At 38.6% G+C, this 27,028-nt stretch overlaps 1 protein-coding gene across 3 annotated transcripts in view; it reads left to right on the top strand.

The window, feature by feature from the left end:
* The window catches only part of MOCOS (molybdenum cofactor sulfurase), a 209,275-nt gene that overhangs the window by 165,600 nt on the left and 16,647 nt on the right, over positions 1-27,028 (top strand). For all 3 annotated transcript variants that reach the window (XR_004242053.1, XM_032119208.1, XM_032119218.1), the window contains exons 7-12: positions 4,364-4,480; positions 7,159-7,602; positions 14,579-14,741; positions 21,283-21,364; positions 25,540-25,664; positions 26,290-26,395. Coding sequence is in view for 2 of the 3 variants with exons in the window: in XM_032119208.1 (XP_031975099.1) it covers positions 4,364-4,480; positions 7,159-7,602; positions 14,579-14,741; positions 21,283-21,364; positions 25,540-25,664; positions 26,290-26,395 (1,037 nt within the window). In the remaining variant the exon portion in view is untranslated. The remainder of the gene's footprint in view (positions 1-4,363; positions 4,481-7,158; positions 7,603-14,578; positions 14,742-21,282; positions 21,365-25,539; positions 25,665-26,289; positions 26,396-27,028) is intronic.

The raw sequence follows: 27,028 nt of genomic DNA, 5'->3' as shown, positions 1-27,028 counted from the left end.
CAGTGGTGTGCAGTGAAATTCTTGTAATGAGCAAATCCATCAGACAGACAAACTGCTCTGATATTTGGGCATTGGCATTGTAGAAAGCAGAATGAGAAGTCCTAATCCCAATTCCTGAAGGACAGTACTTGCCAGTACTGAATTATATGATTTTTTTTTTCAGAACACCTCATGATGTATTATAACAATTTCCTTTGTTCATGTGAATAATTCTTGTGATACTCAGTGAGATAACTTACACAAATAAGTACTTGCTTGAATAAGAGCTACAGAATTGCATCCTATGGGAATGACTTCAGCAGGGTTTCTAAAACATTCATCATTCTTAGTGAAAGTCTTAGACTTAATTGATTAGAAATAATGCAAAATTATGTGCTATTTGTAAATCTTTACTTTCATTTAGTATATACGTACTTCCAGCAAGTATCATTCTCAGACTTTTTTCAATGGAACCTGAAGCCAGAGAAAAGCTTACAGCTTTCACTGAGTGCCCCAGGGGCCCTGAAGTGAATGGACAGCAGAAGTCAGTCATTTAGCAAATGCAGAGAAGTCACCAGTGCAATTGTGTGACAGGAAATGGGAAAGCAGAACACACCAGAATGTCATTTCTTCTCAGAACCTTCCAGCTAATGAGTGTCAACTAAAATACCAAATTTCCAAGAAGGCACTACAGTAGGGTAATGCATTAAAGTGAGGAGGGGGGAAAGCTCTCCACTTCAATATTTTTTATATATTAAAAAAAAAAAAAATGTATTTATTAGATAGAGCACTATGAAAAAAAAATCCAAATATGAACATTTGATCAGTGTGGAAATGCTGAAGGAAAGCTCACTGATGGAAAAAAAATAACAATTTTAAAAAATTGGTTTAGGCAAACTTCATTTCTGTATCTTTATTAAATTTGAAGGCCGTGGCTTGGAAGTGTGAAAAGCACATTTTGCTTGTCAAAAATTAAGACAATGTGACACTGGAAGTGTTGGGGTGTGAAGCAACCTACAGGACCAGGTCTACAGTAAAGAGCCTTGGAAAAAGTAATGAATACCAAAGGGCTCTGAGATAGAAGGGACTCTAAGATAGCATGATGGCTTGATTGCCATGTCCTCACTGGCTGAAATCAGTAAAAATGCTGCAAGGTTTCTGCATTTGTTTTGCAGTTTAATTGTAGTCTTTAATCTCTAAAAGACCAAGACACAATAGTTCCAAATATCAGACCCAGGGAATCACCAAAACTGACAATCCAAGTACATTAAACTGTGTACTTATCATTAGCACCATTCATGCTTCTGTGCCTTCATTGATGAACACATTCCTGGCTCCCAAAAGTCAGCCTCTGCTGTTACAGACAGAACTGCAAGTGACGTTCTGTATTTCATAACCCTGAGCTCAATATCCATCATTGCTCCTTATGGCAATTTTAAAGATGTGTTTTATTTAAGGAAGCTTTTCTTCATCGAAATAACTGTAACAGATGTTTTATGTTCTATTTGTTTTGCTATGTGGTAGCACTGCAGAGAGAGATTAAATTAACTCCGCAAGTAGTGTATTTCTAGGGTGAAACTAAACAAGAGGAAATCAAAACATATGTCCAAGGGAAAACCAAGCATCTATTCAAGGGACAGATATTTTTGCAGTGCTGCCTTTACTGCTTCTTTACATGGTGTCATTGTTTCCAGTGAAAAGTGTGCATTGCATTCCCAAGATCTGTGCACATTATCACATTGGTGATAATGAACTTCAGTTAATAGTAAAGCTATTCATAACTTACATTTTTTTCCCTGAATCACAATTCCCATATTCCTCTAATGATCATGTTTTTATGTCTCAGTAGTCCTTGTCTAATGTACAGATTAATATATATTATAATTAAAGTATTATTGTACAAGAGGATTGGATTGAATGGCTAGAATGGAGCTACTGTTCATTAAAGAACAGTAATAATTTATTTGACAAAATTTAAAAAATTATTTTAAAAATCTTGTTTGTAATTCCTTGAAGATGTATCATGGAAACTTCATTACACCATATACATTTTGATTTAAAAGGCTGCCCCAGGAATATTTCTTTTAAAAAGTATTAATAGTAAAAAGATTATATATTTTAAGGCTTTTTGTATACTGAGTAAATAAGACCAAACTGTACGATTTCAGTAGTGATATATGTCATGATTTTTGCCTTGCTTGTCATCATTAACAGAATGACAGATCCGCCCACAAGTCACTAGCACCATGACAAACCATGCTACGGCAGAATGACAACTGTTCTCATCTAAATGAAAAAAGACGTCAAGAAAATGTCACTGTTCCCATATTGAAGTCTTCTGACAAAACAAAGCTAGAGACACTACAACAGTCTCTCTCAACAGATGCCTTTTACTAAAACTTCAATTTAGAAACGTGCTTTAAACACAAGATATTCTCCAAGGCATTAATCATCGACAGGGATCTTGGAGCTAATTGTATTCTCTGCTTTCCAAGTCTGTATATATGGAGTTATTTTGATTATATCTCTGTTGGAGAACTGAACAAATTTGAACTGAACTGGTGGTGCAGAACATATTTAAATGTGAACTTGAGAACTTGTGCACTACAGCAATGTAGAGTCTTTGTAGATACAGCACATTTTTGTGCTGAGACCCTTGTGCCCCACACATGAAAAAAGAATAAGAACTCTGTTTGAACTGCTTTTAGCAGGGCGAAATACTATTTAGGTTGAATTACTTCAGCATGGAGTAAGCTCTTACAGAATGCTTGGCTTTTCCAGCTGCTGAGATAGTGACTTTAAAGGTGCTTGGCACCTTACACAGTTAGAGATGTCAGAAGATAGAAGATTGATATGTCAAGACAGAGGATAGATGGAATTATACCAGAAAGTGTTTGGTATATGTATTGGGCCATTATCCTGTGCAGAGGGAATTTATGTTAAAAATAATAAAAGCCAGTAGAGGTTTAGCCAGCTACAGAAGCTATGTTGAACATTTATACTGATACCTCAGACTAAGCAAGAGCTCACAGTTAGGAAAGTGGTTAGTATGAGTTGGTTGACACTCCCTTTCCTGCCCCTTTAGGCTGAGCTGTTGCTGTGCATCCCGCTGAGCCGGAGCTTCGTGCATGGAGGATTCTGTCAGTGGTACAGTGGAGTCTCCTGAATCTGCAGGGTGGTCATTCACAGAGCTCTCAGCTCTCCTTCCATAGAAAAGGAGCAGAAGCAGAGAGGGGTTAATGCAAGTTGTGCAAGGTTGTTCTGGGAGCCTGTGGTAGAGCTGGGGTCAGATTTCATGCATTTGGCTGTCCTTTCTTGCAGTCTTCACCAGGAATGTTTATCATTTTTCCAAATAACTGGTGTTAGCTCAACTAATCTTATCAGCTGCAGCTGTTGCTTTTTGAAATCAATATAAAGCATTTCCAGGTCCCTGCAGTGAGCTTCCATGGTTTCTTAGCTGTGCTAAGAGGATCCCTGTGGTGCGCTTGCCATGCGCTGTGCTATGAAACCCTGACAATCCGTATCCCTTGCAGTGCTGTCCTCCCAGTGCATGCATATATATGTCTCCTTCTGAGGCACATATGAGCATGTTCTTCTGTTCTCTTTGCACATCATTTTCATTCCTTCCCATCATTTATTCATGCTAGTTTGTCATCAAGTATTGTATTTCTGCCCATTCATTATTTATATGGGATGATGAAGAAGTGGTGTAATACCTAACAGCACAAGGAAGAAATGCACCAGGGACTTGGTAGATTGGGGGGTTGTATGTGCCAGACACAAGGAGACATTCCAGTTCATTCCCTGTCCTGGCAGATGCTATTGCTTACTGAGGGGCTGATCCTTCCGGCACTTGGGTGCCAAAATCCCACAGATGCCCTCAGTTTCTATAATGAGGACTTACATTTTCAGATTCTTGGAGCACAAGCTTTTCTTTAGCTACCTGAAAAGGTGCCCCAGGATTCTCTTCAGTCTCTTCAGATGCAGCTGCAGGTGGTGGCTCTGTCAAGACACCAAGTAACACCTGGCTGCAGGTCTGTAATGAGCAGTACTGATGTGAATAAACCTGTTCACAGATTGAAAATTCAGCAGATGTACTGGCATTTACAGGATCGAGACCTGAATGGGTGTTTTGTGTGTAGTAGTCTCTCAGTGCTAAGGTAGACATCTCTGCTTCTACCACTGTGTTCTTCTAGCTGAAATAACAAAGTTGAAAAATACTAAATCTGTATGTGAAGGGTAAAAGCGACAGTAAGTTGTTAGTTGTTTAGAGACACCATTTACCTCCATTGATTTCTACCTTTAAAACATTGTATCTTGTTGACCACAACTTTAAAATGTCTATTTTTCTTTCTTCTCCTATATCTTCTGCTGAATTGGGAAGGTGGACAGCATGGCCAGTCTCCACAACATACATGTTCGCACAGGCTGTTTCTGTAACACGGGAGCCTGCCAGATGCATTTGGACATAAGCAATGAGGACATCCAAAGGAACCTGCAGGTTAGTTTCTACATCTGATTAGAAAAATTTAAAAGCTAAAGTAAGTGTATCATGTCCCACAGTTTTGAGTCTCTGTGACTTTACAAATTTGATTTGCTTTCTATGAACTTTAAAATCACTTGCCTTGTTAAAGAACTAAATTAACTGAAATTCAGTTCATTGAAATAAGGTATTGAAACAAAATCATTTGATGGACCCAGAGAAGTATGTGTTGCTTGTTATTATTTCATTGGAAAATAGGAAATTGGGGCTTCTTTTTGGTTTTGGAATTGCATGACATCCAGACTTCCAGAAGAACAGAAGTTCCTGGACAATTCCTCTCATATTTTTCTTTAAGTATGCTTAATTAATTGTTGTACATAATAATGTTCAAGTCGTGTAGACCTATTGGTCTTGGGTGTTACAGTTTAAAATACATGTGCAAACTGGACAGGAAACAATAAAGGCAAATACACAGTGAATCTCAGAGAATGAAGTAAATTTAGATGGCATCTACTTAGGTTACTGGTGTGTTAGGTTGTTAGAATATGAGTGTAAAGACTGTTTTCAAGATTACTAATGTTTTCCATAAGCTATCATTAAAAGATATATAGCAGGATGTATTACAGTGAAGTGGAGGAGGCTTCCTGTCTGCATATTTGTCAGAGTTTGAAATTACAGTAAATTAATTCAGAACAATCAAAAATTTTATTAATGGTGTTCTTCAAAAGGTAAAAAAAGAAAAATCTAATGGCTGTAATCATATTATAGCTCCCTCATAAATTCACAGAGACATATAGATAATTTTGCAAACACATTTACATGCAGGACTGATAGCACAAGTACTTAAAGGCTGCTGCAGTTCTTTAAAAACTTCCTGGGCAAAATGGTGATTTGATTTACCATGGAAGCTCTCTCCTCTGAGAAAGCAAAAAAGAGCCTACCCTTCTACTGAAGTGAAAAATGCCAAATAACTACCTGCAATGCTCTTAGGTCTCCTTATACAAGGAGGATTTTGCTAAGGAGTGAGTGACTTCTTTTAGATCTGTATCATTTACATGGGGATAGGCCAAAGTAAAATTTATGGAGAGACACTTAATCTGCCAAAGGTTGTATAAAGAGGTGGTACAGTTACACAGTCATTTTTTTGGGACATTCCATTCCCATCAGTGCCTTGAGAAAGATCAGGATGAGTTATTGACAACACTACTGCATAGAGGAAGGCATCTTTTATCGCATCATTTGCACATATACTTCAGTTTCACATTTTCCCAGGGCGCTGTCTGTATTCTTCCTTCCCTGATGAAGACTTACATGATAAAATGGCTGTGAGGGAGGACTTTCTGTCCTCAAGGGTCCCTGGAGAAGTGTGGTTAGTTTTCTTAGAATGTTATGTAGGAGCTCGTTCACTTATTTGCACAGTAGGAACCTCTCTCCTCAGTCAATCAAGCAATACTTGGCAGAAGGGTTACAGAAGGGTATATTAACAGATGCAACCTAATTTTGCAAATGTTGATTCTGCTCTGTTGTCAAGGATAAAACCTACATCACACTGCATTAAAATATTTACTACTGTGTTGCATGCTTTGACATAGATGTAGGTTTTTTTTTCTCCTTGCATAAATGGCGTCTGTGTTCACTGTACTGTGACATTTCTTGCTTAAGGAAAGGCCTCATGTAAATAAACTATTCACACTTCCATTTTTAATGTAACAGAAATGTGTAAATAAATTAAATTCTGAGGAAAAAACCCAACAGCTTCTGCACTTAGGGAATAGGATGCTGAGTTAGGACTAAATCCTATGTCCATTGGTGAGCAGATATTAAATGGATGGACTCTAGCTTGCTTCACTGGTGGTGAGTGGCAGCACTCGCTGACTCACTTAAAGAATGAGAAACTTTTGCTCTTAAGGGAGAGTTTTCCGTAGAGTCTTGTATGAGAGACATATTAACATGTGTATCTTCATGGAGGTCACTATAGGGCAATCAAGGAATTTTTCAGCAAAAGTTTTTCAAGTGGAAACTTGTGCTCTTCAAAGGAGGAAGTGTTAGAGGAAAGACTAGTTCTCTCCATCCTGAAAGCAATGAGTTGACTGGATCAACAAGACAGACATGATGAGTATTCCAATGTCACTTTGGATGTCTGAGCTCTAGATTCAAGTCTTTGCTTTGCTGACATCCCAGATGAGTTAGTTCTCTGCTGTTTGGACTGTTTAACGCAAGCCATGAATAAGCCACTGATGGTATAAAATGGAACTCTTCTGACAGTGAATATCAAGAAAACTGCCCCAGAAAAATCATCTGTCTCATGCTTTGTTCACTTATCTGAACATAATATCACAGTTTAAATCCCAGTGAACTAGGCAGGTGAGACTGGAATATGCCTGGGGATTGTCCTAGCTAACAATCATGGGACATACAACCTTTTAGGGATTCTTGATATGTCTTGAGAAGTATCTCTTCCCCTAGAGTAGGATACGACAAGCAGCTCAAAATTATTTTCTTCGGAGTCTGAGTAAATCATAAGATGATTGTGGGGTTTTTCTCCATTTTCTTTTTGTATTGATGAGTTAATCTTGTATTTTTTACAATAGTTTTTTGGGTTAGAATTAAGATACTCACTAATAACTAGGTAAAGTTAGAGAGAAATAAAGCAAACTTCATGACAGCTCTCTGGTTTTCTTCCTACTTCAAACTAGGCTGGCCATGTCTGTGGAGATAATATAGACCTAGTTGATGGACGTCCCACTGGTTCTGTGAGAATATCCTTTGGCTACATGTCTTCTTTTGAAGATGCACAGACATTTTTGAATTTCATCATAGCCACCAGACTCTCCAAATCGGATGCTGAGATTCCTTTCCAGTCTGTTACAAAGCTGATGACAGAGTCTGTTCCAGATGAGCACCTTTCTTTTAACAGTGCAGATAAATTGTCTCCAATACTGCAAGTCTCGGACGGAGAACTCAGGAATAATCCATTTGAGACAGAGACAACTGGCAGCTGGCAGCCACTGGAGCCTGAGGCAGAAAGCATAAGGGCAGCTGTTTCTGAGACTGCAGTGCCAACATGTAGGAAAGGTGGCAAGCCCATCACTGTCACCAAAATTTACCTCTACCCAATCAAATCCTGCTCTGCATTTGAGGTACGTGCTTTGAACTATTTGGAAGCATTTGTTCAGCTCAGCCTTTTGTTTTTCCTCAGACACACGTGCATGAGATAGTAGGAAGCAGTGTGTGGGTACCCATGCTTCCTTTTTTCCAGTTTCTGGGATCAAGTCCTACATGTTAGGCTACCTTGAAGGATTTTCAATTGGGCTGAAGGTACAGGGCAGGGGGATGTTTCTTCTGTTCTCCCCTCCCCCACAACAGGCAAATCTGCACATAATATGCTGTCTTGAAGAAAATAGTTGGTTTTGCAAAACTTGACTAAAATATAATCAAATAATTAGTATGCTTTTACAGAATGACATCTGATGGACTCGTAGGCATTGATGGGTAGGCAGCAATTGAGAAATAACTTGATTAACATGTTATAATTGAGAGGCGGCTGATTTACATTACAAAGAAATGTTATCATTAAAAATACATTTGCAACAGAAATATGACATTTAAGTGTTGCTGCACTATTTGAAAGTTCACTCTTTGAAAATTTTAATTGCTTTTTTACCAAGTTAATAATATCATCACCTTAGCTGTGACTTTTTTTTTTTTTTTAAATAATGCATGATGAAATAGGTGCATGGCCCACACATGACCTAGAATGTCGCTCTGCTTAGTACCATACTGGGAAGTGATTTCATGAATATCAATAATGGTATAACTTTCTCTGCGAAAACTTACTGGTGTAGGTCAGTGTCTAACATCTGAGAGAAAATTGGGGTCAAATCCAATGATGAATCCCCTGCATTTCAAATAGGGTTTTTCAGCTGATTTGATCATGTTTTGGTTTTTTTCTTTCTCAATGCAGAGAGTTTGGGCAATTAAACACTATTAAATGATCAGCAAAACATCTGTATTTTTAAACTTGGGTTGGCTTATGATGTCTTTAATTCAGAGGCACAATCCTGAGCATTAAATGAGACTTGAAAAAACTATTTCCACCCCTTATTAACCTCCTACTAGATCAAACTGTTTAGAAAATCAAATTAATTGCCCATTTTCATGTGAAAATTTTTTAACCTTTGTTTAAGTGTTGCAGTTTTTATAGCTGTATTACAGAAGCCCAGTATAGAAGTTGCTGAAATACGTTGGCAGTATTCAGATGCCTTTGGGTTAAATTCTATTTTTGACATGCAGGCTGGTGTTGTGAGATACATGCCACAACATTCAGCACTGGGAAGGCTTTGAAGTGATTGTGCCCAGGAGCAGGTAAGACATACCTCAGCATGAAAGAAAGCTTATGTTTCCCCACAAGCTGAGCTGGGTTTCTCCTCTTCAAGCTCTATGAGGGGAAACAGCTCTAGGTGATAAATTCACACAAACCTGGTACTCTCTGGCAAACAGGACTGGAATTCTATATGGGGGGAGGAAATCCCCATGCCTCATGCATAGTGCTTGTGCCAGGCATGTGTTAATGGGCCCAGAGTGAAAACAGGGCTCACCTTACCTCAGCTTCCACCTCTACAAGTTAGACACTGTTCTGTAAGCAGTGAGAGATGGATACCTGCTTTTTATTTATTTATTTATTTATTTATTTAATTTATTTATTATATATGCTATTTATTTTATTTTATCGTACAATAGGCATCTGCAGTAGAAGAAATAAATTGTTCCTGGATATTTCTGTTTCTTTTCATTGCCTGCAAGAGGAATCCAAGGCAACTTGGATTATGCAGCTAACACTAGCTGATCTGAATAATTTAAAAATAGATATAAAAACTGCAACTACATTATGAGGTTTAATTTTGCATGTCTAGAGTAATTTTTGAAGTCTGTTTTGATTTTGTTTTTATGACAAAGCCTCAGCTCCATTAGAACACTGTAATCTAAGTACTGTTAGAGCCTGTATTGCCAAAGAGTAACAGAAAATTAAATAAATACTGGATTTAGTGTAAGGTATTGGAAGGGACTCGAATTTCACTATAAAGAGCATTTAGCTCTTCCCCTCGTCTTCTTAAAAATTAATTTTTTGCATTTCCACATGGTTTCCATGTGGTTCATAGGAGATACATGAGGACATATGAAAGCACAGTAGAAGTTGACCAAACAAATCCACTGGGAAAGAGCTTTTACTGCATTGGGACACCAGGCCAGGAATTGAAGTCAAAAGAGTATTTTAACTTTCATGGGTTTTTTCATATTGAAGTAAATCCCCACAAAAAATATGTTTGCTTTTGTGACCGTCTTCCTGTCCACCAGACTTTCTTCATGATTTTTCTTCCCAAAAGTCTGACTGGCATTTCTAGACCTGTCATATGTTTATAGCCAGTATGTGAAAGATCTGCCAATTTCATTGTCTGCCTATAGAAGAGGTAAAAATGCCAACTTACAGACCACCATTTGTAAAATGAACTTTAAAACTCAGTTAATCCCATTCTAAATCACCAAGTGGCTTAGTCTCTTCCCAATGGGTAAGAGTAGAATAGGAAGCCATGGCTGCCATATATACATATATGTCTTTATATGTCATTACTGAAACTTCAGCCTGTATAACCTTGAAACAGGAAAACAATGCATGCCACATGGACTGGAGTTTGAAGCAAGGCATGCTAGAGAGGAAAGATTACCACAATTAAATGGAATCAAATCCTGAAAATCATTTTGCCTTCTAAAATATTGATTATACCAGAATCTTAAGTCTTTATCTTGAAAAGACTAAATCATATGCAAAACTATTCTTTTGCCATTTGTTTAGTGGTCTTTTTCATACAGACTTCACACTCAGCATTATATTATCTCCTTACTTCAGGAAACTCATAAACTTCTGAAGTAGTAATCATGTAGCTTGTAGTTTCTTTAGTCTTTGATTGGAATCCAAGAATTGAAATTCAGTGTCTTGTTCTAAATCTCAAATAGCTTTAGATGCTTTGTAGTTCCTGGAAATTTAGAACAGTATTTTCCCAATTAAAAATTTGATCTCCATGTTTATCAGTTATAGGGTAACTCTCAGCTAGCCGATGTGAGAAGGTAAAAGTGCTTCAAATACTGAGCTATAGAAAATTCATTCACCTTGTGATACTTTGATACTTGAGACCGGAAGCCCATAGATCTGTAGGTTCAAGTGCAGGCCTCCAGCTGGTATGGGAGGTCAGATCTTTAGCATGTGTAGTAACTAGGCTTTATTGTAACTACATGATCACTTGAGTTTTCCTAAAATAATATGCGCAGTGGAAAATTCCACCTAACCATGTGTGCAGGACCCAGCCCATCTGCCAGTGAAATCTGCCCACGGATTTGCTGGTTGCAGGATAGATGATTAGTGGCAGGAGGACAAACTTGAGGAGGATGTGAGTGCAAACTCACAGCTGTTTGATCTCCTCTTTAGAGTCACATAATCTCCTCCTCTCCTAAACTCTGATTTCTCTGTTCTATTCTAAGTGGTTTAATATGAGAGGTTCTTGACCTCCAGAGAAAATGAGAGTGCAGGGTGCTTTGGCAGCTGGGAGGATGAAACTTGGCATGAAGATTGTCAGCTCACTGCAGGTCGGGTGGTTTCTGCAGCATTTTATAGATTGTTTCTGGCCACAGGACAATCCCTATCCACAGTTGTCCCATGGATTTTGTACACATGGTGCAGGAAGCAGAGGGCAGAATATTCTAACTCAACTTCTCAAATGTGTTTTCTCTTCCCTACAATTATTTTATTTAATGGAGAAAAGCAGAGGAGTAACCTCTATCCCAGACCACTTTCTTTTTTCCAACATAAAAATGTGTTTTAAACATGCATTTTTAAACAGGAACATCTCTCATGTCAATGACTTTTGCATAATTATATAATGCAATGTGCCTAGTGAAAGAGTTTAGGAATTTAAACTAATAACTAATTAATAACTTTATTATTCTTGCAGTAGATTTCAGAGTATAAAAAATTGCATCTCAACAGAGAAGACAAACTAGCTTTTAATTTAAAATACAATGCAAATTCCTAGTGATCAGTGGATAAAGTGTATGTAAGACCACTAATATTTTTAAACTTAGATAATTTAAAGCCTTTTTAGTGATTCCTTTAATGTGTTCAAAAACTGTGGTGGCCTTCGTGGTGACGTTACTCCCGTTACTATGGGAGAAATGCAGCCCAAAATGTTTTACAGAAAATTCTGAAATAAAACAAAACAACCAAACAACCTCACCTGTTTTTGCGGTGGATATTTTTATTTTGTGATAAGAAAAGGTGGACTAAAGCAGATAGGACAATCCCAAGTATTGGCTGTATTATGCAATGATCCTTGTGACAGGTAGAGAAGACCTTATATTGAATGATGCTGGAATGCATCATCCCCTGCCATGCTTGGAATGAACGTGTATGCCGGTATCCATCAGTAAAACCATGCTCTCCCTGCTCTTCTTCTGTCCTCCCACTTTTAATTTGTCTCAGGAGCCAGAGATGGCCAGGCAACTTCAGGGAATCACATTACGAGCTATACAATGCAGTATTGCTCACTGCCACGTATGCTAACCTGCTCTATTTTACTTCATTTAACAACCCCTTCAGCCTCTTTGAAATAAGGGCAGGATATGCTGTGCACAGGCCACAGGCCTACATGCTGAGAAAAGAAATGAGTGTGTTCTTCCATGCTCATCTCCAGTGTCAGTATTAGCAACGAGTCAGCTCTGGCTGTTCAGAGCTGTCTGTGACTCTCCATCCAAGGCAGGGCACACAGTTATTTTGTTGTTGCAACTTTCTTTAGCAGAGTCCTAGCAACATGTGCAATACAGTGAACTGAAAAGTGGAGAGGGAGTTGGGCACTTGACAGTGCACAGAGGGCATCCATGAGAGGACAGGGACTCACTGCAGGGTATGTGTGTGACTCTCACTACAATGGCAAATACCCAGCGGAAGGGCGAAAAATGGGCTGGGGACCTGTAGTCACGTGCTGCATCACATTTGTGATGTGAGTGAAGCATGGAGTTAGTCACCATTATTTTGGACCTGTCAGAGGTATTTTGAGTGGAAGGTGTTGATTGTATCCAAATATCTGCTACCTAGTTAGCTGTGCTTACCCTTTAGTGCCTGTCAGCATGTAAGAACTACCTGAAGCTCTGACTAAAGAGAGGTTTTGTTTTGCTCATTAAACCTCTTGCCTTCCATGAAGGGGTAAGAAAACACTTAAGCTATTTCCTGAATAAGATTGCTATCCTGAAGTGGAACCAAAACAACAGAATGTTACAACAGGGAACTAAGAACCTTTGTGCTATTTTCTATTTTTCTGCTTTCTTAGTTTATTCTGCTTGCTATATCTTGCAAATCCTGTAAAGATCTGTTGGATTCATAGGAGGATGTATTACCAATTAATGATCTTCTTTTTTGGAAGGGAGATTTGTTAGCAGGAAATTCTTGCAGCTCTGAGATGATCACCAGCTGTTCAAATGCATTTTGTAGTCTAATTATACAGGATAACCAAAAATTCTGGTCTCTCCAAAGAATAATTTCCACTAAGAACAAAAGTGTGTTCTTCAGCTGATATTGCAGTCTTAGGGTTATGCTTTCTCTCCTAAAAAAGACAGGGCAAAGGTTCACATAACTGAGGTGCTGACAGTTTGAGGTACTTGAATAATGTGATTTCAGATGACCCTGTCAGACTCAAAATTTCTATTTATCACTGAATTTTTCATCCACACTTGCATAAAAAAATTGCCAAATAATATTATAAATGAAGTAGGTTGATAAAACACATTTCTTTTCTTTTTTTTTTTTCATTTTCTGTATTCAATATAATTGGTAGCACTGTGGCAAAATTATTTTGAGTTAAGCTTTGGTGCTTTAAATTTTCAGTTCTAGCATGCCTGCCCCCAGCTTTCTATAGTGAGACTGTCAGTGTCAAACTGCTGCTGCAGGCTTTTATAAACACAGGAAAAGTTTTTAAGAATGAGATCTTTTGGGTTCTGTCAAGTTTTGGGTTGATCATATGATAAACAAAAATGTGATTTTTAATTAATCTAACCAGTACTTCCAGACATGCTTTTCTTCAGAGCATCAGGCTGTGCTTGACATATCTTTTACTCAAAAAAGTCTTTTGTCAGCTAATTCATGTGAGATGTACTCAGCTTTTCTATAAGAATTCAACCAAGTTCAGCTGTAAACTTTTCTCCATATTCAACTGTGACTAGAAAGCATACGTGAGCTGAAGAATATGTTTAAATGGCCAGCTTTATATTACAAGAATGGTATTAATATTTTAACATTCTGGAGAAGAAAGCAGATATTAATGTCACCCAAAGGCATTACTAAAATTGCTCTCTTTTTGGATTTCAAGATTACCATCTGTGTAGCATCAGAAACAGATGTTCTTTTCACCAGAAAAATGTATGTGAAAGCAAGGACAATATGCTTGTATGGGCTATTGAATGTAAAGAGTGTTACAGAAGTAGTGGAAGAACAGATAGCAAAGAAGACAATGTGTATTTTTGTTAGGGGATCTAAAGAAACTATTATTCTCCCAGCTAAACCAGAAGCTTCAGTGGTGGAGATTTTCTCAGATGGATTAATTGATAAAGTGGTCCCATTTTATGAAAAACAGAATTTTGAATTTCACAGTTTTTCTGCTGTTTCTTTGGTTTTGCCTTAGTTCATAAAACTCCCATAAAATTTCTGTACTTTGTTAAGTTAAATAAAAATTGCTGGGGAAACAGATCCTAAAAATGGACGAGTATAAAATTAAAGACAGTTTTCAGAGTGTTTCAGAGATTCTTTATTCTTATAGCTCTGTTAAACGGTATGATAATATGTAACAAATCAGAGTAATTTGATTTTGTTTTGTCAGCTTTGTGCAGTGATATCTTTATCTTTCATTTGCAATCAAGGTTTCTCTCATAAAAAGCTGACATTGGCTTGCAAAAGCTTTCCTGATTTCAATGAGTGTCGTAAATGGATTCTTTCCCCTCTCTTTTCTTTTCAGCATGAATTTATTAATGCAGCTAACATTTTTTAAACCCTTGTACCCCCTCCTAATGCCTTCCCAGGTTACAGAATGGCCGGTAGGAAGCCAGGGTTTGCTGTATGACCGAAACTGGATGGTTGTAAACCAGAATGGAGTCTGCATGACTCAGAAGCAGGAGCCAAGGTTGTGTCTTGTGAATCCCTCAATTGATCTGAAGCAAAAAATTATGGTCATTCAGGCAGAAGGTTAGTAAACAATATCCTTTCCTTTCCTTCCCTTCTTTATTGGTGTCAGACTTCTAGGCAGGGACACCTGCATGCACCCACCAAACTACTGAATGCTGTGCATGCTTACTTGGGACTTACTTGGGACTTCAGGGACAAGTTCTGTGCTGGCTGTGGGCAATGAAAGCCCAATCTGTTATATGCAGCTCTGGGGGGGTTCCTAACTTGTTGCTGGGGTAGGCAGAGAGTAGATAATGACTCCCTATATGCAATCATAAAGTGGATGCTCCAGGATGGAGAAAGAACAGACAGATGTGGAAATTTACTGACTAATGTCTCTTCATAGCATGAAGTGCCATAGCCTGAAGGCATTGTTATTGCTGCAAAGGTGTAGGAATAGAAGTCTAACATTAAACACCCTGGCCAAAAACCTTCCCATTTTGTATCTCTCTTCCTCCTTCCATCTGTGGGATTAAAGGGGTAGAGTCTTCAGGGGAAATTAGTATGAATTAAAATAAGGACCAGACATTATTTAACTCAGTTAAATACTTGCACTAGCAGGCAAATATTTCATGATGTTTGACCTTCCTGGGAATTATCAAAATCCTTTTTATTCTCTGATGAGGGGAAAAAAAACCAATATGTAAAGTGTTACAGAAAGCCCTTTGCTACTCAGGGGTGAAAATTATTTATTTTCATAACAGTGCCATTGGCACTGAGCACTGGAACAGGTTTGTATTCCACCAAAGTCATTACTAATGCTGACTTTGCATGTGTCTGAATGATGTTCATCATTTCCCCAGGGTCCAACTTTTACTCAGCCTGTGTGTCTTAACCATTAATAATACATGTGCCCACATTTTCAGCAGCTAGACAAAACAAGGGAACCTATCTTCAGATTTTTCACCCTTTATTAGAAATCCATATGAGTGGATCTGTAACTACAATCTCTTTTCTGTGTGTACATTAGAGTTGTAGACCTGTCCAACTGTCTGAGCACTCTCCAGAGAGTTAAATCCAACTCTTTGATTCGTTTTGTCTGAAATAGGTTTCTAAAACGTACATTTGGATACTTCCACTAATCATGTGCTACTTCCTGTGTTTCTAATCCCAAACACGATCTACTCTCGTCTTAGGGATTCCAGACTTGCTCACTGGCACACACACTGCTGTTTTCCCCTCTCTCCTCCATACTATTTCTTTGAAAATCTATCATTAATTCATTTAGATTTAATGTGGAGCACCTGGCACCTCAGATTTTTGTAGTACAGCTGCACAGACAGCCTTCTCCCACAACTTTTAAATTATCGAGTGCTTCAGAACTAATTATTTCTAGAAATTTATTTCCTTACCATCTCTCTGTCTTTCTGACCATTCTGAGTCTGTTCTTCCTTTTTTTTCCTTACTAGCATTTGTTCAGACAAGTGCATACCCCTTACTATGTTCACCTGTCAATAACACCTGTACTGACGTACTTCAGGGAGTCAGGAAGAGGTTTTCTCAGACAAAAATGCCAGTCAAGGTACCCACTTCACACGGAGATTTACTATCTCTTTCCATAGTGCAAGGGTGAAATTTCCTTTAAATTCTACCTTTTGTGTCATTTTTGGAGTTTTCACTGTCATTTGCCTTCCTTTTGATGAAAGTGAGCACCATTTCCACACAGAAGTGATTGTCCAAGTCTATTGATCATTTCTCTGCCCAAAAGTAATTGATCAGTGTGCTCTAACAGGAATGTCATTGCCATTTATTTACAGCCTGCTTTGGCACAGCCAGTGTGTAAGAATGAAGTAATTTTATTCTTTGTATAATGACTCTAGATACCAAAGTCCTAGCCCGTGATGTGGTCTACGACCTCTTTTATAGTAGTCCTACTGTTTTTTACTCTCATGGTGTCCTTGCAACCTGTGGCATTTTTTTTAAGTTCTTGACAGTGAGATAATGGCTCTCTTTTCCTTGGGGAGTCTATTCCAGAGCTTACTGCTCCTAAGATGGCACAGTGATGGGAGCACATACAAACCAGCAGGGTTTGTTTGTGCTGAGCAGATAAATCTGTAGGAAGTTGTTCCAATACTTTTTTTTTTCCTCTTACCCGCAGTCTAAATGCATTATTTGTTTGTTTATTTTTTTCTTTTATCCCTTCACAAACATGGGTCAGTGTTATATCTCCCACTTAAATCATTTCATGACAGACAAATTTAAGTTAATGTTGACTGTTTCCTTGAAAATCCCATGCTAATCCCTGCTGCTTTTGTCGCCACTCTCACCAGTCTGTCTGTAGCTGCTTGCAAATGTAGGCCCTGAAGCTGAATGCCTCATGTGAAGCTGGAGCAGTGATCCATGTGGTGGGTGTTCCGGTTTGGCCAAATTTAGAAATATATCCTCTGAGAGAAGGCACAACCACCCCTTCTCGTCCCCCCCCCAGGTTCGGGAAAAAATAAATTTTCCTCAAAGGAAAGTGAAGGAGATAAAACTATTTATTTACCAAACACACGGGAAAAGTAAAATAAGGCTAAATAATAAACTGTTTCGCTGTGGAGGAAAACCTGGGAAAGTGTTCGAGTCCTCCCTTTGGTCTCCTCGGAGCTGGGGCTTGGCCCAGGGCCAGGCCCTCTGTGCCCGGTGGAAAGTCCTCCCGATGTGCTCTGAGGTTGAAAGCAGTCCAGTAGAAAAGGGAGAAAATCCGGAATTCCAGAGAAGGAAAAGCAAAGTCCAACTCTCAGTCTCTCTCCAGAGAACAAGAAACTGAAAACAACTGGCCAAAAGCTGACTGGAAAGCAGCAAGCCGGGTGCTTCCTTGCTCCCCTGCCGCAGCTGGGAGAAAAAACCTGCTATCTTTATGTGACCTTGACCAAGGTGCAAACTGCTTTGAGAAAGTTTTGCTCAGTTTTTTCCTTCCCCCTCTCAGGCTCAGTTTAGAGGCATAGAAAGGCACAAAAATTAATTTCTGGGCATAGGCAGCGATATGGGATACACATCATAAGGTCATCCCAAGACAGTGGGGAGCAGTGGAACTTGGTTGAGCCAGGCAGGCTGTTCTGCAGCTCAGAACCTTCACTGGCCTGTGTCGGTGGCTGATGTTATTTCAGATCTGTAGCTCTTGGCCTGCTGACTGACAGCCTCCTCCAGGTCTCTTCCTGCTTTGCTCCTTCCTGAGTTATTTCTCACGTGGAATGCCACCCACCCAAACCGCCTTTCCTCAGCCACAGCAGCATGCATCTTTCCAAGATGAGTTTTGTTTCCTCCATCTCTCCTCCCCCTCTCCTCACGGTCCCTGTGCTGAGTTTCTCTGTCCTTTCCATTTCTGCAATCTCCTTGCTCTGGTGAACGTGCAAGCCCAGTGGCTCCCAGCTGACTGGTGACCAGTGCAGTCCAGCCGGCTGCCTCCCTGTGCTGCTCTGCAAGGAGCTGTAACCTCTGTGTTTTCTCTGCCAGTTCCGCTGCTACCTGTGCTTTTCTCACTGTGAGAGCAGGCTGTGGCGCACATCTCCACCCAGAGCGCGCTTTGCTGCCTGGAGGCGCCTCTCTCCAAAAGAGAGAGCCTGAGGCTACTGCGCTGCTGGAATAGGTGCCTCTGGTAAGTGCCGAAAGCCGAGCGGGGCGAATCCCACGTAGCTGAAGTACACAGCATTTTTAAAGAGCATTCTGCTATTACACTATTAGATATGGGTGAAGACTTTATCTGTGTCACTTTTAAAACATGATGAGTCTGTTCTCTCTTCCCCTCCAGGCACATGCTTTCCTCTCCCTCTAGAACTTTTCATTAGTGGAAGATTTGTTTATGGCTATTTTATTTCAATGTGGCTTAATATTCTCGGTCTTCTCTGTCCAAGAAAAATTTGTCAGCATGATTTGGTGTGACAGTAACTACTTTAACACCTTTTGCTGAATCCTGCTGGGACACCCTTTCAGGGTTGTTCTTTAACCCCTGCATGTTGGGTGTCTCCATAGCCGATCTAACCCCCAGTGGTGGAAGGGCAGAGCCTGCTGCCTGACCGACGCAGCTGTGCAATCCTGCCGCCACTGTGGGTAGCAAAGATGGCAGAGTGGGGCTCTACACAAGCCCAAAGCTGCCTGAAGGCTTAGGATCTTTCCCTGGCATGCCTGCAAAATTAGTTGGCTTGCGTGGCAGCTGAGGAGCTCCACGTATTTCCCAGATCCCTGACGAAGGGGTTAAGTGAGAGCAGAAGGAGAGGCAGGGCTTGTGTCTACTCTCTCACTGGCTGTGCTTTTATTCAGCAGAGGGAGTGAGATTTTAATTTTGAGAAACTGTATTTATTAATTTTGTCAGAATTATTTTCTTAGGCTATGTGATTGTTAACAGGCATTTCCTATTTTATTTAATGTTAAGAGTGTAGCAAAGCCTTGCTATCGCAGAACCCACTTTGAGAAAATCAGTGTGCCTAACTCTGAATCAGCCCCCATGGAGAAAAACAGCTTCTTGTGTCTTGACTGCTGTTTAGTGGTTTGGCTCCCAGTAACTTAAAGGTGGTCAGGAGCAAGTGCCTTTATTTCCAGAAATCCTATTACTTGAGTGAGAATCAAGGGAAATATCTTTGTCCTCCTCCATCAAATACGTGGGAGTGCAGATTGCACTTGTTCCTGACCTACACAAATCTGTAGCCAAACAGAATTTGGCTGAGAATACACTTCTGGAAAAGACTAATTTCTCTCTTTCCATTTTCACTAACAATCAGCATTAGTCTGGCAAGTTGGGCATTAGTTTGCCACTGCACAGTGGGAGAAATTCTGAGTGTTGAGGAGGCACTTTAAAATATTGGAGTAGAAAGATGCTAGCAAAACTGAGCAGCTAATTGCACTTTATGGAGTTTATTGTGCCTTCAAATAGTCATGTGTTACTGCCAATAAAAATAATGGGAATTAAGTGCATACACTGATGAAAGAATATACATGAATAGTTTATATTTCAGTCTATTGAAATAACAGATCTCTAATTTTCCTCATTGACTGAAAATAGGAGCTATAACGATAAGAATTTTTTTATATTAATACTGTGAGCACATCTGTGAATTTTATTATCGAGCAAATGACCATGGAGAATGACAGCTTTTACATTTTAGTAACTGGCAATATTCTACTTTATTTTTTTGCCTTAAAGATAGAATAAAATTGTAATTAACAACGTTTAACTGACCTAAACATCACTATAAAATGTGTACTGTTCAATAAAAATGTGGTACACTTGCTGATGTATAAAAGCAGGCTTTTTAAAGCCCTGAAATTCTATTTAAAAAAATTTTGTGAGTGTGCTTTTCTTAGAAAGTATTTGAAAGATATAACAGTTAAGAGCGCGTGCAGGATGAAATATTTCAAACTCTTCCAGAAGGAATGATGCTAATGTTTAATTGTTTCAAAGTCCAACAGCATTAGTCTAGTCAATAAGATGATAACATTGGCTTCTTTTTCAGGTTGTTACAGGGTAGTTCAAAGCATTTATTGCATGTATTATTTTCCTAAGTGAACCTAACTTTTCCCTCTCTGTCTTCACTTATGAAGTATACTAACATAATTAACCAAAGAAGAAGTAGACCACTTTCTATTTTGTAAAACGTGCATGAAACAGAGTTGATAGTCATAGTATAATGAATCTGAGCTACATTTCATTACTCTTAAGAAGAAAATAAACCAACTTGATTTCACCATATCACAGAGCTGGTAGAGCTTGATTCTTATTTGTTCTACATTATATAATATCAAAATGTGTGGTTATAATCCTGGGAAATGGGGGGTCAGAGTCTTGGTTAGTATATGTTGCAGTATAATGGAAAAGCTGGATTCGTTGCAGCCATGCAGTAAAACACTTTGTTCTGCAGTTAAGATTATTGTTTTCAACTAACAGAAAGAAAAGTAGTACAGCTTTTCTTTTTGGTACTAGTAAACTGCAGTACCCTTTCCATCTCTTTGACTCATTCTGTTCAAGATGAGAAAAATGTGGGAGAAGTTGTTAACATATATCATTACCAGGTTTAAACTTGGAGATGAATAGATGGAAATAATTCTCTCATTCGCAGTTTTCCATACATTTTGTCTTCAAATTATTGTAGTTTTATCCCACAGTATATTTCTTTTTTTTTTTGAGCAGACTGTGCTTCTTTTTTTCTTCCCCCTCCGCCGTCTTTCACCTTTCAGATCACTCAATCCCTCTATTCCAAAAAACCCCAACATGACAGTGTTTAACATCATCTCCTGACTTGATAGAGGGACCATCCTTTCAACAGAAACCGTGGCTGAGGCAATAATTCTGTGCCAGTTTCATTGCCTGAGATAAACAGAGAATGAAGTTACTCAAAGCTGAAACTGTGTATTTCTTAATATGATTTGAATACCAAGGTCATCTGCAGCCTTTGTGCTTTGTTTTATCCTTTGGAGCCACCTGCAGGCAGAGAATATAATTCTAACAAAATGAAAAAGGATTTTTTTGATTGGCTGTTTGTCAGGCTGCTGTGATTGTGAACAAGAGCAAAAATAAGAACTTTTTTCATAACTTTACGATTCTTTGTAAATTTTTTATTTAAATATGGCTTGCTCTCTGCCCATCTAGGCATGGACCCAATATCTGTGTCACTAGAAGACAATACTGGAAAAGAGACTGTGATCTGTGAGAGTAAAGTCTGTTCACACAGGTAAGTGAGAGCAGAGAGGTACTGAAGCTGAAAATCACTGTAGTGACACTCAGGATGTGAACAGATGTGCACAAAGACAGAAGTCCTTGAAAAAATGGTGGAAAGCAATGACTGACTTAGTGGACCAGGAGAGTGGTCCTATTTAAGTAAGTAAGTTGGCATGCCCCACATGTCTGATAGAAAACAGTAAAAATTTTTTTTAATTAAAAAGGAGAGGAAGGGTGGTACAATAAAATGACTTAGTACTCACTTGAATGAATGAGATCTTTTTTTTTTTCACTTGCTCCAAGCATGAGAAAAGGAGGTGTGTCCCCAGTTACTTCCAAATGCCAACTGGGGGTCTCAGCAGGACTTGAATTTAGTTCCCTCATTTAACAGTAATGATGCTGGCAATGTTGCCCATTTCATACTGCATGGATTTAAAATTGCTAGAACCTTCTAAAGTTATAAATAGCTTTCCATATTTACAATGCTTTTTAATTTTGTTTTGACCACCCATGTTGTTCAGTGTCGTCTTAATAATCTTGGGATGACTGAAGGTGTGTAAATTAAATAACATTAATTCTAATCAAGAGACATACCACTTCAGTGAATATAACATTATGAATAAATTTATTTCCTATCCCTAAACTTAAGTGTTTATCCATCATGTTTTCTAAGAACTTCCCCCAGTCTCATTAAGTGGCAGTGTATCAAGCGCCTTCCTAAAGTACATTTGCATTATTCACTATGTTTCTTTTAAATGAGTCTCTTGGTAAGTCCAACTAAAAGAGCCACTTAAAGATTTATATCTTCCTTTAACCAAGGTATACTAATTCTTTGTAACCCTCTACATTTGCTTCTCTGAGTAACACATAAACAAACCAGCAGAAGACCTGGCAATTTCCCCATGGAGCCATGCAGAAAATTATCTTCTCCTTCTTTTCTACTAGCTATTCAGATGATAAAGAGGATCTTTTCCTCAGAAGTGTATTTTCCTCAGGTAGTGGAATTCACCCAAGAGTCATTTGTTTTAACCATCTGTCCCACTTCCCTTAGTGTTGACTCATCCCTGGCCTCCCCATGGTAAGCCCATCTATTACAGACTGTAAAATAGCCTGGCTTATCTTTCTCTCTGTGTGCATAAAATTTGTTGCCATACTATTTATTGTAGCTTCTCTTTCATATAAATGACCGTGTCATTTTTATTGTATCAAATTGGAAGTTTTCATGGAAAACTTCTTAGAGTTCTGAGAAGGAGGGAAAGGACAGAATGAATAAGAAAGGGGATGTGAACGCAAATTGCACAGAGTGGACTGCAACTAGCAAATAAACAAGACAGGAAGTAAGGCAGGATGGGTGAACAACATTGATGAGGCTCTGAAACTGCTCAGAGATCCAATAGCAATTGATGCCAGTTTCCAGTGTTTCATCAGAGGAGCCTCCAGGGCCGAAAATAATGAGGAAAGCAGTGCTTTGCAGTAGGGCAGGAGGGAATTTGTGGTCTGGGGTCTTTTCTGCAAAGTGTCTAAGGTGAGCAGTGGGACCAAAAAGTCTTTGTTAAAAGGCTTTTACTCGAAAGAAACCCCTAGTGAAGGCATTTTCTATTTACTGATTCTGTGCTCTGATGCTGTTATTTCATCCAGTTCTGCTGGCTTACTCTGAATTTAGACTGAGATACCTGGGAAAAGTACATGATGCAGAATCTGCAAGCAGTCATGTGAGGAAGTTTAATTTTGCAGAAGCCACGCAAGTTTAATGAGCCCAAATTTCGTTTCTGAAGCAATTAATCAATGTTAGCCTTCATCCCAGCAGGGACTGTCCATGAGCAGGTGCTGCTTACATTGCAGGGACATGGCTTTCTGGTACAATATCAAACAGTGGACAGATAAAAGTAGAAGCTAATGTTGATAAGGTTATTGATGTTGTAAAAGACCCTAAATGCTCAAGGTTGCTGCTCTACTGAAATAGGCAGGGGTATAGCCTCCTCTTTGACAGGCTGCAACATCAAAGAAATCAAGGGAAGTGTAGCAGTGGTAGGAAACAAAGGTGTAGTTAAGAACAAGGTGAACTGAGCCTGTTGTGTGCATTTTATCCCTTGGGATCAATATTCAGACTTCATCTGTCCTTGTTCCTTGTTCTGTAAATTACCCTGCTAGAGGGACCAGTTGTAACGCACTGAGGCTAAATGACATAACAGAAAGATGAGTGGGAAACTCAAGGCAAACAGCAAGTGAAATCAGAGAGAAATAGGCTCTTCTTTATAAATTGCCTGACATGTGCCAAATGAAATGTAATGCTGACAGATGTAAAGTTACACTCCACAAAAATAAACACAAGCAGAAAACAAGTAGAATTGAGCTACAACAGAATGACTTTGACTAAGACCTTGAAGAGATGATGGTACTTGCTCAGAAAATGGTCTGAAAATAAGGGAAAGCAATTTGAAAACATGGGAGTCTTGAAATACAAAAAGTACACTGTGACATTTGATGAAATATCAACAATAGTGTGAGTCTCTAGCTCAGCCACTGTGACTCAAAACAGTAAGTATATAAAAAGAGGGCAAAATTTTGTTCCTGATTTATACAGTATTAATCTCCAACAGGCTGCTAGAGGCAATTGGCTCAGGAGATATTTTAAACACCCCTATACCTCTGTGAAGGTGGGAAAAAATATTGGAGGCATTTGTTTCACTTGCACTGTTACCGTGGGAGATTCATGCGTTCTCATTAGCAGCCTTCTCCCTAACACGGTGGTGGGCAAGATCACAGTTCAAACTGTGAGATCTCATGTGGACACTCACCTTTTGGCCTCTTTCTTGACACAGTGCCTGCATCTCATACTCACACCAGAACACCATTTCAGTTCTAGGGCATCACTGGCTAGATGCAGCTGTGGTTAACATCTGTCCAGTCTCAAAGTGGGGAGAGGGATGCAGAGCTGCACCATAATTCAAAATTCAGAACAAGCACTGAAGAGATACCTGATCCTTGCAGGGTGATAAAATCTCCTTGATTTTCCCTTGTGCTGGCTTTCTACCTGTGTAATTCAGTTGAACCCTACAGAGCATTTAGTAAAGCCAAGCCACTTCCTCTCAATCCTGGGGCTTAGCACCTTTTGCTGTGAGTAGCTGTTTTCTTGTTTCACAAAGCAGATGGTTTCCATGCAGATCAACTTTGGCTGGGTAGGAAAACAGGCTGAGCATAGGAACGTGGCTACTTCACTTGCCTTGCTACAGGAATCCTCCCTAGATCAGCATAAGAATTTGCATTACTCTTACGTTTAAAGTTAGGTATCAGTCAAGTTTCCTTTTGTAGTCAATAAAGAGTTGAACATCCCCACACTGAGAGTCATCCCATCCTGAGGTCTAATGTAGATGAGAACTACTTACTTCTACCCATTATCTGTGAGCAGAACCCAGACAACTGATTTAAACTAAATGCCTGGATTTTGGAAGATTGACATTAAGTTTACTCAGGGCTGAGGAATCTAATGTCAAATAGGGTCAATTTCCTGTGGACTGATCTGTGGTCTTCTTGGATGGAGAAAGGTGATTTCAAAATCCCTCTAGGAAAGATTACATCCAGGTAAAGAAGGCAATTCTATTGCCAGCTTGCATAACGCACTAGACATTTTACAAGTAATGGAAATCATCTTTAGAGAGATACTTGGCCTCTGTTAGTGGAGCCATGTTTTAATGTGGAATGTCTGTACTAACATGAATTAAATTAGGGAAGTAACATCATTGTACCTGATGGGATCGTTAAAAATTACACACAGTGGAGCAATCTTAAATTGAACTCAGATCATTCATCTCTGTTCTAGTAAAAAGCACAGACAAGAGTGTGACTTTTTCATAATACCGTATTGTAATATGGTTATATGGGCAACCACTTGCTGTACTTCAGAGTCAGTGTCTTCAGCATTATGATTATTTAATCCTTTATTCCACAGTAATTTTCTGTACTAAACTAAATTAGATCTTGTGAAAGTTGACTTCAAGTGGAACAGAGTAAAGTTGAGGAAATGCGGAGTTAGAGTCATGCAGAGCTTCACATCAGAAATTCATCAGGCAATATGGATACTGTACTTTGTATTGAAGGATTCAGAAGAAACATCTTCACAATTTGACTTCTGTTTTGCAAATTAATGTTTGGGCAATCAAATGTAAACTCCCTCTTTTCTTGTTACAGGGTAAAAACATATGACTGTGGAGAAAGAATTGCTGGCTGGTTCTCTACATTTCTTGGTCGTCCATGTCGCTTGATACGACAAAGTTCAGACATGAAAAGCAAGTCACATCAGAAAAATACAAAAGGTATGTTGTCATTCTTAAAAATAAAAATAATTCTAAAAAAATCTTAAAGATTTGTGATTCCTCATGCAAAAATCAGGCTCATGGACTTCATACTGAGTATATAGGTACCCTGATAAAGGCTGAAAGAGTTATCCAGCATTGATCTAGTAGTTATGGTTATACTCAAACTGACTTTTTGCTGCCTTTCTACTTGTTAAACTTGGTGAAAATGTACAGATACACCAGTATAGGGGGAGTTACCATCATGACCATTATTTTGTCTGGAAACTCAAAGACCATTTAGAAAAATGATTGTGAAAAATCTAAGGATCAAAGAATTTATCCAGAGACTAAATTTCTTTATAAAAATAATTGAATGAGGACTGAAATTGAAAGAGGATTGAAAATGCATAGATATTGCTCTTGTAAATTGTTTTACAAATTTGGTGAAATATCAACTCTATCTCAGTTTCTAACTTCATTGCATTATTATCATTTACAGGTTTGAGGGCATTCTTGGAATACTTCATAGTGACTGAAACCAAATGAATAAACTAGTAATGAGAATAAGTAAGAGGTCAAAGGAAAGATGAGGTGAAATTACTAATTTTTATGATCATTTTAGAATGTTGGATTGATTTTTTAGGTCTGTCACCTGCTACACACATCTCACTCTCTCTTGTGAATGAAGCACAATATCTCCTGATAAATGTAGCAAGCATTCTGCAGCTGAAAGAACACATTTCTGCAAGGTAAGATGCTTCTGTCTCCAAATGTCTCTCAGTGATCTTGGATTCCAGAACCTTGCCTTAAGGTGCCAATGTAGGTGTTTTATGTGGAAATTTAGAGATAGTAACTTTTCAACATTCAACAAATATATAGCTACTAAACTGGTATAATTAATAATTATTTTATGATTTCTGAAAATTTGAATTAAATGCATGAGCATAATCTGTCTACCAACCATCTTTAGGAAAATTTAAATGAAATTTTTGTCAAATTATTTGGTGGAAAGATATTATTGAGAACCAGCCAAGTTCTATTTGTCAGAAGAACATGGAGAAATAGGTTTTCTCAACATAAATCATCTGGCAGGTGAAACTATAAAGTCTTACTACTGGCTGAACTACTTCCCTCCCATGGGAACGATTAAGATTTAGAATAAATATGCACAACAGAAATACTTTAAAAGTATTTTCAGGACTGGAATAATTTTATTTCTTAATTGAATTTGGCTTTACTTATACAAAAGTGGGAGATAGAAGCAGCAAATGAAACACTGAGTCAGCCCACAGTTCAAAGATAACAAACCCATTACCAACCGAATTTTCATACACTGACCATAGGAAATTGTTGTTCCTTGAATATAACTAGGCAAGGTTCAA

The sequence above is a fragment of the Corvus moneduloides genome, chromosome 1, assembly GCF_009650955.1.
Source record: "Corvus moneduloides isolate bCorMon1 chromosome 1, bCorMon1.pri, whole genome shotgun sequence".
In the NCBI taxonomy this organism is placed as follows: Eukaryota; Metazoa; Chordata; class Aves; order Passeriformes; family Corvidae; genus Corvus; species Corvus moneduloides.
Note: the sequence above shows the minus strand (reverse complement) of the source record. Positions and strands in the feature narration are given on the sequence as shown.